This window comes from Onychostruthus taczanowskii, unplaced genomic scaffold, assembly GCF_017590055.1.
Source record: "Onychostruthus taczanowskii isolate IOZ18803 unplaced genomic scaffold, ASM1759005v1 scaffold132, whole genome shotgun sequence".
Classification (NCBI taxonomy): domain Eukaryota; kingdom Metazoa; phylum Chordata; class Aves; order Passeriformes; family Passeridae; genus Onychostruthus; species Onychostruthus taczanowskii.
Genome location: NW_024498485.1, coordinates 493,308 through 505,689, shown reverse-complemented (window position 1 = coordinate 505,689; position 12,382 = coordinate 493,308). Strand labels below are relative to the sequence as shown.

The 12,382-nt window shown below is 42.7% G+C and overlaps 1 protein-coding gene across 1 annotated transcript in view; it reads left to right on the top strand.

Annotated features, from left to right (window-relative positions):
- The first annotated feature begins 292 nt into the window (after nucleotides 1-292).
- Nucleotides 293-12,382, top strand: part of RAD23B (RAD23 homolog B, nucleotide excision repair protein) — a 35,763-nt gene continuing 23,673 nt past the window's right edge. The window contains exon 1 of the mRNA XM_041396900.1: nucleotides 293-468. Within this exon, the coding sequence (XP_041252834.1) occupies nucleotides 403-468 (66 nt within the window). The 5' untranslated portion in view covers nucleotides 293-402. The remainder of the gene's footprint in view (nucleotides 469-12,382) is intronic.

The following is a 12,382-nucleotide window of genomic DNA, read 5'->3' as shown; positions in this document are numbered from 1 at the left end:
CTGCCCCGGAGGTGCTCCATCAACGACTGGACGCGTCACTCAGTGCCACGGCCTGCCGACACGGTGCTGTCCGCTCACAGGCCGGACTCGCAGACCTTTTCCCCCGCAATCGTTCCTTTCCTTCTCTCTCTGTCTCTCTCTCTCTCTATATATATATATATATATAAATACATTTTTGTATTTCTGCGTCTCTGCCCGCGCCCCTCCACCCGCTCTCCCCGCCCTCAGGCGCGCCCGCGCCTGCGCCTTGCAGGGCCCCTCAGACTGCGCATGCGCGCCCCCCCCCCTCCCGCCGAGCCCGACACCGCCTCCCTCCTCCTCCTCCCTTTCCCGGCCTCTTCCCCGCCACCTCTTCCCGGGGAAGGGACGAGGGCGGCCGGAGCGCGGCACGTACCCGCCGCCATGCAGATCACGCTGAAGACGCTGCAGCAGCAAACCTTCCGCATCGACATCGACCCCGAGGAGACGGTGCGGCCATTCCCGAGCTCCCTCCGCCACCCCCGCCACCCCCACATCCCCGGGACGCGGCCGTGGAGAGGGATGCGGGGATCTGTGCCCTCACCCCCGGGGAAAGGGAGGGACGGACTCCTCCGGTGGAGGTGGCTGGAGATCCAGTGAAGGATTGGGACCGCGGGGGTGGTGCGGTGTCCCCCCGGGATGATTCTGGGGGATTCGGGGCCGCAGGGAGGGGGTGAGCTCAGCCGGGGGTGATGAGGGAGCCCTTTTCCTCGGGATGCTGGTGGGTAAGAGGGACTTGCCATCGCCGAAGGAAAGAGGCTGCCGTGGCCAGACCTCCGGCGGAAGGACTTTTCCCCCCTTGTTTTTGAGGAGAACGCCCCGGAGGTGGGAGGGGGAATAGCTCCGGGGATGGAAAGGGGGAATACCTCTGAGGTGGAAAGGGGAATAGCCCGGGGAAATAGCCCAGGAGGTGGAAAGGGGAAACAGCCCGGGAGGTGGGAGGGGGAATAAATACCTCACGTAGTCCTGGGGAGGAGAGGAGCGCTATAGGAAGCGAAGGTTTTTCCTTTCGGAAGCGGGGTGCCGTGGGTTGGCAGTGGGGCCCAGGCCGCTGCTGGTTTATAATGGGAGCACTGGGAGAGGGGATATTGCGGGAGAGGGGTGGGGCTGGGGGGTCCAGCAGAAGGAAAACCTAGTGGTCCTTCCCATCCTTCCATGGATTCCCTCAGGGCAAACGCTGGGAGAGTTGTGGGGCTTTTCTGCCGAGGCAGGAGCGCGGTCTGGAGAGGGTTTGCTGGTGTTTGCTGCCAGGTGCCTCGCTGTGTGCCCGGGCAGGTGTGTGCTGTGGAGGTGGGAGAGTGCGGGAGGCTTTGTTGTTTGTCCTCCCGGGGCGAGCTGCAGTGATTAATCAGTCTGCACTTAGCAGGGGAGGGAGTGCAGGAGAGACTCCGCTGACCTGGGTGTTGGGGTGTGTGATGGGGTTCACAGCAGCCTCGTTCCCCCTCCCCGGTGCCTTTGGATGTGTCTGATGATGCTGTGAGCGAGGAGAAGACGATGTTTTAGTTCCAGGTGAATGTTTTCTTCTGGCTCACAGGAGCCTGCTGGAAAATCCTCGGGGAAATGCAGTATTTTGAGATGAGAGGAAGGGCCCTAAGTGAGTTGGCAGGGTTGGAAGTTGCCTTGTCACTTGCCTGAGCAGAGATGGTTGTTTTGATAGCCAAGTCCAGGCACACTCATGGCCTTAGTTTGAAAGATCTGGGGAGGCTGGCAGCTTTCCTTTCCAGCAGCTTTTCCTGTGACAGGTGGGCATTGAAGCTCTAGAAGCTATGGAACATTGTATCTGCTTTTGTAAAGTCTGTTGGTTCACCCTCTTACATCTCAAGAAAAATAAAGGACGACAGTTGAAAGTTGGACTAAGAGCTCATTTGGGTTACCATTGTGACTGGGGGACATGGCAAATGCCTAGGAGAAGCAGGGGTCAGAAACCTTCAAATATTTGAAACATAAGTCTTTGCTGTTGCTGAAAAAACTATTTTCTTTTTTTTTTTCCTTTTTTTTTTTTCTCTTGCTCTCTGCATTCACTAAGGTCCTGGGAAGTAAATTCAAGGAGAGGACTGAAGGAATGTTGCCAGTCAAAGCCCTCACCAGTTTATGAGACAGCAGAATGCAATGACTACAAGTTGGATTGTGGGAAAATGAGACTGCACCCTCTGTTTATAAATGTAGCTGCTACAGTAGATCCAAATAAAAAAGCTCCTCATGAGCATAAATTCAGGTTTTGGCCAGGAATGGGTGGTAAGGCAGAGGAAATCTGGTAGAATTTGAGGGGAACTTTGTTTTGAAAAGGGCAGGATAAAGACTTGATCTTATTGTTAGCTGTAGAGGTGAAAAACGTGTTTTAATTTCTGTGGCACACTTTTTAGAAAATTACTAAGAAATGATTGTTGGAAATACTAAAAATCATATAACTTAGTAAAGAGAAGATCAGCTTTGAGCCTTCAGTTACAAACTTGAGTCTTAAAATCAGAAAACACTTTGAAATATGCTATGTTGAGGTAGTGCTTCACAAGTGTGTGCTTTGAAGTTCTCGGTCAGATTTTTTGGAATACACAAATTTTAGCTAGAAGTGTGCTGGTTTCTTAGATTACTTTCCTGAAACCTTGAAACGTGTTTCATGGAGTTTGGGAAACATTACTTTTAGTCTTTGGACCATGTGTGTGTTTCTCAGTGGTAAGGCTTGTTTACTTGGATTTCTGCCCTATGCTGTGACAAGGCCAAAAATCATGTTAGTTGCGATAGGCACAGGAAACTTGTTGCTCTAAAGTTGGGTTCTGTAAAATTGCTTTTGTGTTCCTAGCAATTTCTCCCCTTACTCTCAGTACCCAGTTGATCTGGAGAGACTTGATGTTACTGTGCAAGGTAGCAAGATTTAATGCTTGTACCTGAGAGCTGTTGATAGGAATATTTAAACCAACCTCCAGTAATAATTTGAAGCAGCATGCTTCCCAATAACTAATTAGCCTTGTGTCATGGTTTGAGTTTGGTTTTACACAAGCAGCTGGTCTTTTTTTTTTCCCTATTAAATCACACAGTTGAATTTTAAACTTAGCTTCAATTGCATGACTAATTTTGGTTTGGTTGTGTTTTAAAACATTGGCCAACTGAGTATTTTGAGTGAGTGAAAACTCTACTTGAAGTGCCAAAGCACTGGGTGAAGACTCTATGGTACCGTGACTGACTAAAGAAGATGAAAATATTTAGCCTCAGGCCCTATTATTGGGGAAGGCCTGTTATCAAATTAAAATTTTGCAAACCTGGCTGTTTTTCCTTAAGTTCTGTGATGCACCCATCAAGTTCCACACGGGGGTGGATTTTACCCATTGTGGCCATTCTGGTGTTCTGAGTGGGGCCACTCAGGGCTTGAGCATTTAGACTTAACCCGGGTAAATGAAAGCATGTATCCATCAGCACAAGCTGCTGCTTCTTTTTGTTGGCTCTCTGTGAGAAAGTAAATCTGTTAAACATTGTGTTAGGAGCAATAATGAGTGATGTTTGACGCTGGTGCAGACCTGTGTAGCCGCGTCTCTTGTCTGAGGTGAACCTGTAGGCTTCTAAATGTGGCAGTTCCGTTGTAGTTATGTAGACACAAAGCAGGGTTTTAAAAATCTTCAGCAAACATTCTTAACTCTGAAAGTGAAACACCAGGCAAAAGTTAAGTCTGTCCTGCTTTGTTTTCAGCTCCCTCTGCGCTGTTAACCTAAAAACCTGATTGTCAAAATGCAGAGAAGTGCAAGGAATATTCAGGATGTCAGCAGTCTTTTGGCTGCAGTCTCTGTGTCACATAATATGGGCTTTCACATTTCGCTGTTGCACCACAGCACTTGAACACCCGGGAAAAGCCAGCTTGTTTAACACCATGTCAGCAGAACACTCAGTTGTGGAAGTTTGAGCTTCTGCTGCGTTCTGGTGTGTCCTTAGTATGTGTATGCTTTATGTGGAGATTTCTGGATAATAACGCTACTGTGTCAGAAGAATTAACTTTGTAACAGTTCTGGAAGAATCGGAGACTGCTGCTGAGTGAAATGGTGAAAGCTGACTGGTGGGCTTGTAACTTGTGAATGATTGTGAACATACACTTAAAAACCTCCTTCTTACATGTGTTTCAGTGCAGGTTAATCCTACAGCCGCTGTGAGTAAGAGGATTGTTTTTGTATTTCCCTGGGGGTTTATAATTTTATGGTTAGAGGAAAAGTGCTCCATTCAAAATCCAGAAGTACCCGTCTAAGCTAAATATGTTTTTCATGTCTTCAGCTTTTAATTGGCTCTTTGCATTGTACAGCAGGTATCTTTCTCCTCTTCTGTTTTGTTCTTGCCTCTCTTTAGGATTTTATTATTTTGTGTGTGTGTGCTTGCACAGGTAAAGGATGTGTGAATTTGAAAGGCTTGTTCTTGCTGCTTGTGGTTTGATACATGACTCTGCAAAATTGTAACTTTAGAGATCACTAGAATAAGAGTAGCTCCATTTTTTTCCATTGTTGTCATATTTTCTTCACAGACTGTGGTATTTTGGAATTTTGGTTTGTTACAATTTATACTTGATTCATTAACTCTCCAGGGGCTTTTTGCTACTGCTTTTCTTTGGTGGATAGTCCTTTTCTTTTTCCTGATTAGAGTTAGGATTTTCAAGCAAGGAGGTTGTTCTGATTCTTGGCTGAAGAAGGCTAGGCTTTCACAAGTTCAGGAGTATTTTCCTGACATTCTAGTCAGTGTTTTAAATATAATTTCCAAAGAATTTTGGGCAGGATGACACATTGTTAAAAAAAAAATTAATAAAGGAAAGGATAAGATAGCATTAATTACTTAACAAAACTACAGTTATTTTATTTGTATTGGAATATGTTTTTACATGTTGGCTATTTTTCAAATGTTGTTTCTCTGCCCATAATTTTTCAACTACTTTGTTGAGAATGTTCTTATGCAGTTTAGCTGTCAGCAAAGAAAAGGTAGCTTTGTACTTTTGATAATTTGACAGTATTATATGCTGTACTCTCAAAATCTAAACTTCCCAAGGTGGCCAGTACACTGAGAAGTTAAATACAGAGATTGTACACACTTAAAGATGTTTCTATACATATATATAAAGTCTATTTTGCAGATATGACTGGAAAGTGAGGGTTTCTGTCCTGGAAGGTGTTCCCTTTGAAAGCTGGTGAAAAGGGAGAGTGCATTTTAATTAAAAAGAATTAATATGAGCAGATGATTCTTATGCTGTCTGGAGTCCTGTTGCTGCCCGTGTGTGTAAATCGCTGTATTTACTGACAAACCTTTCAAAAACATTTTCTCTGAATTCCTGAAACACAGCAAAGGTTATATGTAGGTGTAAGGTAGGGGGGTGTAAACTTACAGCACTGAAGGGTACAGCTGGCAATGTTTTCTCTCACCAAGGTTTGTGTCTTTGGTCAAGGTTCCTGTGGGTGGACTCAGTGAAAGAAATCTCTCTTTATTTCACAGGACATGGTGATGTGCAGCATGTCCCACCTAGAGCCTGTAAGGGTGGCTGTTCTCTGCGTGCTGCCCTGCAGGGAGCACCAAAGGAACGGGAAAAGGAGAGGGAAGGGCTTGCCATGGCTGTGAGCACGCAGATTGTTGTCTACACACTGACTCTGGTTCTCCCTCTCCTTGTCTTCCCCTGTGTTTTTGTGTCAGAGGCACCCCTCCAAATGGCTGGTCAGCATGCAGTGTTGGAAAAGGGGATTTTTAAGTGCCTTTTTATCATTGATTGAAATGGCTTGCCAGTTTTCTTCATACTCAAACAACTGTATCACTTTTATACTTGTAAACCGGTTTGTGGGGAATATGCCTACTGTAAAAATCATCTGCCCAAAGCTACAGGAGGATTTTTTGTGCTAATCAACAAGACCATGCAAGAGTCACCACTCAGAATGTAAGCTTTCTTCCTAAAACAAGCCTTTGTGGCTTCAGTGGCAGGACTGTCCATCTTGCTGCTTTTCTTCAGGCTGTAGATAGCTGAAAGCTCTGCTTTAGGTTGACATTTGTGTTGCTGTGTTAGTACAAAGCTGCTTTTAGTCACCTTTTTGCATCAGAAAACTGGCCTCAGTGTGTCCTCTTTCAGGAGGGCATACATCAATTTTGAAATGCAGGGCAGAAGTGTGTGGAGGCCTGGAGGCCAGCTTTGAGATCAGAAATTATTTCTCTTGATCTCTGGTCAGTGCATAACAGTTACTAGACTTGTAAATTTCACTTGCGTGGAGATGAGCTCAATTTTGTAGAGGAAATGAAAAGGTAGAGGTAATTGCAGAGAAAGTAAATGTCAGGGTTAAATTTGGATTTTTACCTTGACAATTCCAGATTATTTTTCTTCAGAGAATGCTGCTTCTTTCTTTGTCTTCAAAGTTCAGCAGCAGTAAATACAGCAAGTAAATAAAGGAGCTTATGAATGCTCTATCCTGTCTGTTTTTAAATGCTGGAGTAATTCTAGATGCCTTGTTTATTTGAGTACAACTGTTGATTTTTTTTTCCAGGCACTTACTAAACTCATAAGCCTGACTGGATTCACAAGGCTCTTCCTCTCCTGTGGTTCTTCCCAATTACTGTATCTGTTATGCTTTTGAGGCCTGAAGTAGGGCAGTGATCTGTTCATGTAACCACCATTATTGTTGCCTTCTGACTAAATATGACTGTCCTGTTTAGAAAGGCAATATAAGAGAACACTGTAAATGGAGTTTTGTGCCAGAAAAACCTGCTTTTATAATTTGTAGAAAGAAGTAGTGGGAACCAAATAGATTCTTACCAGTAAAAGTATTGTAAAACATTGACTTATGAGCTTAGTAATTTCTTATCCTCTGCGTGTTTTCAGTAGTAGGCACAATATTTGTCATTAATCAGTTGCTGATCATGGAGTTTGATTAAGGGTAGTGAAACCTGTTGCACTGGTCATTTTGTCTCTTCATTAGCAGGTTTATTGTCTGATACAGCTGCGTTGTTCTCGCCTGACTTTGAGCAGTATCTATGTAGTAGTGTAACATGTGGTAAATATTTTTGCAAGGGCAGTGGGAGGAGAAAACTCAGGAATATTAAGCATAAATTCTAAACAAGTTTTTGGACTACGATGCCCTCCCTTAGGGAGGAGGAAAAGAGCAAAGCCCTTTGGAGTAAAAGCTTTTGTCCTTGCCTAACTATGACTTTTCCCAAAGTCTGGGAGAAACACATTAGCTTACTACAGAAAAAGATGAAGAGTGGTACAGAATTATAATGTAGATTTAAAAAAAAAAGCCCTCTGTGCAGCATTCTCCACGACAAGCATTTCAGCAGAGCTAGGTTGGTAGTGAGGGTCTTTCAGAGTTGATCTTGGGATCCATCTCTTCAGTCCTTGAATTCCTTTGATAAGAATTTAAGTACAAATCAACAGATGCGTGATAACATTGAAAAACACAAGGTTCAACATTAGTACCTGTCTGCCTAATTGAGGGTCAGACTTTGGTAAACAGCTCTCAAATGAGCAACATGGATTAATTGGAATCAGGTTCATTAAAAGGTGAAGCCCTGAAGATCATAGATCCTGAAATGTCCGGGGAGGGTAATGATGGTATTCTGCTTCAGGTGTGCTGGCCACCTGTTCCCAAGGGCAATGACTTTCTACCTTTGGAAAGAAGTGCCTGGAGCCTGTGGGAAACTGTGACTCTGACATGAAAGGAAACTAAAGAGCTTGGCTTAGCTCACAAGTTTTGGTGAAATTATGTAAATGTTTTACAATAGCAAGCACCAGTGGATCTGGGAGGGCTCCTCATGCTTGAATGATAACATCAGTATAAGAACAAATCAGTATTAATAGTCTGTGAATTAACTTGGGGTGGAATCTAGGAAAAGACTTCCAATATCAGAGCAAACTTTGTAGCAGCCTCATGGCAGAGGTAGCAAACAATCTTGTCTGTGGGTGCATCAGATTCCTGATGAAGATTGTGGTGTGGAAGATGGGTTTGTGGCTTGGTGCTAGAAGAGATCCTTTCCAGCTTTGTATTCAGTTTCTCCCAACATCTCAAGAAATCCAGCGATTTGTCTTGCCTATGTAATTACATTAAAACCAATGCAAGTACACTGTTCACCTTTTCATTAGGATTTATGAAATGAGTCTCTGAATAAACTAATGATTCTTGCCTCTTCTATGTTAGCATTTATATGAGGTAGGAGAAGTGAAAACTGGTGTGTGAGAGGGAAGGGGGGAGGATGTGTGATCAATGGGAACTGCTTGCCTGGATGGAACCCAGCATGCCCTCCTTGCTTAGCTGGCAAAAAGTGACTGCAGGGAACAACTGGGAAACTCAGCAATGATGATTTCATGAAACCCATTTTTAGTTGCCTGTCTGGGATGCAGTTGGTGACTGGTATTTCTTTGGAAAACCTCAGTTTTTCAGTTAGGAGTCAGTCAGCTCTAGCTCTTTCTTAAACAGATTGCATGGCATAATATATTCTTGAGGACATTGCGTTCATTTTCTGAGTAGTAAGGGAGAGTTTCACATCTGAATTCATAGGGGACAGAAGAAAGTCATCTTGGCCTGTAAGTGTGCTGTTTCTGAATCTTTAGGGTAAAGTGTTTGTAGATGAATTGATGCTCATTCTTAAAGTTATTGCCATGAAGTACAGGCTCTGTTTATTGTGCTGTGAAATTTTATAAGGGTAGAGGAAAAATGGGATTTGGTGAGGTCTGAAATACATTTTGAACCCTAATCAGGTTGCATAAAGCTAGGAAGCCTGAAGGTTTGGTTTATGGATCTGTACTTATGAGTAAAATAAATCATAATCTATGAATAGTTTCTCAGTTTGATGGATCAATATGCTAGGTGTGCTTCCCCAAAATTAATTTTCACTTAATAACCAATGGCTGTGCTGAAGTTAGGTTCTCAGCAACCTAATTTGCTAGAGGCAAAGTTTAGGATGTTGCTTTTTTCAGCCTTTCACTGCTCCACCAGCTGGAAGATGCAGTTGTCCTTTCTGAAAAGCATTGAAAGGGTTTCTCTCTCTCTCTCTCTCTCTCTCTCTCTCTCTCTCTCTCTCTTTGGTTTTTTATTCCTCTTTGAAAATGGAACATCTATGTTTTAAATCTAAATGAAAATGGATTGCACCTGACATACAGGTTGTAGCACCATTATGCATTTTCCTCTCTTAGCAGAATTAATGGCACAGTTATTTCTCACTATGCCTTCAGTCACTCCAATTAGAACTACAAGAGGAAATTCTATGCCACTGGAATGTTACTGCTAAAATTGATGTATCTCACCTTATATATTCGTTTTTTTATTCTGAGAATTAGTATTGTATCCTCTGCAAATGATGTGTTTCTGGCCTCCTAGGCTAGGCAGTGATGAAAGCCAGAATAGGCAAGCGCTTTTTATTTTAGCCTGAGTGTTTCTTGAACTTCTGTCTCTAATAGGAGAATGATGAAGTCTGCAGCTGACTGCATTTTCTTGCAGGTTCAAGCTCTAGTAGTTAAGAGTTGGTTTAAGTCCTTTTGTTCCTTTGAATAGGTGTGACCCAATCAGTTCATTGTATTCATTTGAGATAGGACAGACTCCCTTATCTAAATCACTATTCTTTATAAAGCAGTTAAGCAATGCTCTGAAATGCTTTTGAATGTAATCTTGAAATTACTCGACTATTTGGTGTATTTTCAGTTTTAAAGGGGCAACTTGAATGACATTACAGAATTTTAAATTTGTACTTAAGAGCCCATGGTGGATTACTGTTAGTCACCATAAGATATCTTTGATGGCAAGAGTTCACAGTAGAGTGAACATCCATGCAAATGAGAGACCTATGTGAATGATCTTCCCCTTTGCAAATGGCAGTGTCCCCGGGCATAGATAGCAAAAAACTGTAAATTGGCTCAGTTATGTTAAGCTTAAATTTCTTTTAGATTTTTGTAAGCTGTCAGCTGGAGAGCAGAAGTAATTTGTGTTCCAATTTAGGATATAATCTGTTCTTAAACTGATTGATGTATGTGGCAAGAATACAGGCAGAGAATAGAGACCAGCACTGAAAACTGTAACGGCCTTTTCTCCTCAGGATTTCCAGTCCTTTCAAGAATTAAGAAGTTAATGGTAGCCCCTGTATTGGCAAGTTTTAGCCAAAGATTGTCTCTGTTCTCTAGGAGAAAACCTGTAGTTTGTTTTTATGTTCAGAACCACCATGGTTCTGTAGCCTCATGGTGTTACTTGCATTGTTATTTCACTGAGACAATAAATGCTTCAAACTGCTTCACATGGATCCAGTTACTGCATAGTAATTAGTACATGTCTTTAGTCTGTCCTGACCTAGACCACCACATTAATAAAAATGATGTCAGTACTAGTATGCAGAGAGGGTTTTTGGATTGTGGAAGGGGCCTGCACAGCTGAAGCACAGCCGCCTACCTGAATGTCCAGCAAGGCTGAAACTGCCTGTGGCTGCTGAGTTAGCTTTCCTAGGTGTAATCCTGTGGAACATGGGGCTGTGTGCTCTTGGTGGTCCTCAGCACACAAAGGATGTGGACCTTTTGGAGCTAGTGTGGAGGAGGCCATGAAGGTGTTCAACAGGTGGAACACCTCTCCTATGGAGGCAGGCTGAGAGAGCTGGGGTTGTTCAGGCTGGAGAAGAGAAGGCTCTGGGGAGATCTTGGAGAACCTTCCAGTGCCAAACAGAAGGTTCTTTATAAGAAATATGGAGACAGACTTCTTAGCAGGCCTGCTGAGAGTAGATGTAAGGAAGGGATTTTCTGCAGTGAGGATGGTGAAACACTGGAACAGATTCCCAGAATTTTTTTTTTTCTCATTTCTCTTGGCTCCATGGTGTAAATGGAAGTTTGCCTACATCTGGAGATGAATGCCACCTGCCAAAGGGATCAAAGCATAATCCACTTTGTTGCAGACTTATGGAAAGGGGACCATTTTGGGAGGTTTTGGAAGACAGCAGTGCCTCAGGTTGCTTGCAGTACATCAATCACAGCACAGTAATAACAAAGGGAAATGCTACACACAGGTGGTCAGCAAAGGCAAATGAATTGTTGGATCCTCCTGCAGTAAATATCTTAACTCCTTTTCATGGATCCACTTATTGTGTAGTAAATCAACATGTGTGTTCAGTGTGTCCTGACCTAGACTTTTAGCTGTTCAAACATTTGTGTTTGGAAGAACACATCTTGGTTTTGTTCCTTGTGGGAAAAAGACTGTTGTCTGGAATAAAACAATAGGAAATAAAGGAGACTAAGTAGACATTTGAAGCCAGTACCTTGATTGATGCAGTGGACATGAAACAAACTTTAATTTTCTCCCTGAAAATAGATTATGCACGTTAGTCACATTGCAATATTTCTTACAAATCTATGACAAACTTGGTGCTTGGATATAAAAGAAGTAGTCTGGAGTCATCATCTTTGAGTGATTGGTACAAGTGCATAAAAATACATAAGGAGAGTGTTAAAAATTAGACATTTGCAAACATAACAGGCTTTTTACATGATTCAAGGGATTTGCCCTAGTGCATGCAGGACTTTAACTGAAGTTGTGTGAAGTATTAGACAGTATTATTATTAAAGTTTAGGAAAAAAATCCTTGATGGCTTATCTGTGGTGAAGGAGATTGTTCAGTAGCAGCGTGAGTCACTTCCATCCTTAAAACTGGGGAGGAATTAACAAGTTCGTATTTTTAATTTTCAAGAAAATATGCTTTAAAAATAAATGTAAATCCAAGGATAGGACAGATTGTTGTAAAGTGTGTGAGAATTATAATGCTTTCAGCAAACTACTGTCAAATTTGACTATCCTGAGGACTTATGAGTGGCAGTGACCTGCTCTTAATTTTGCTGTGGGGAAGCAACTGGCTGGTTGGAGACTAATTCCAAAGCATTTGGCAGGTGCTGGGATGGCATGTATGGTACAAAATATCAAAGGCATCCTTTCTTCATCTGCTGGGGGAAAAAGAGCTGGCTCCCTATTTTTGTTTAATTCCATAGAGGGAAGCAATATGTTGTGTTCTGTATCCTTACAGAGTTTTATGAAATAGTTTTTGAATATTCAGGTTAAAAAACCCCAACATTTAGAAGATGGTGTTAGCTTGTAGTAATAAGCTCATAGCAGACTGGTTGTCTTTGTTTTCTGTATACTGGGAGTATCTGCAGAAAAGCAAGAAGAATTGACTGTGTGTGCAGGCAGTTTGTCTTAAAACATGACTGCAGATGTGTCAGTGCAGAAATGCTGTTACAGGATCTTGCTTTACCTCCTCAGGGTAGCATTACAGAGTCTTCCTGGAGAACTGAGAGCATTCTTATACATGACAGCAACTAGCAGTGCCACTTGAGCTATTGGTGCTGTGAAAGTGTGAGTGATGCATCAGTGCAAGCAAGTAAATGTATGTGAAGCTCCAGAAATTGTGGT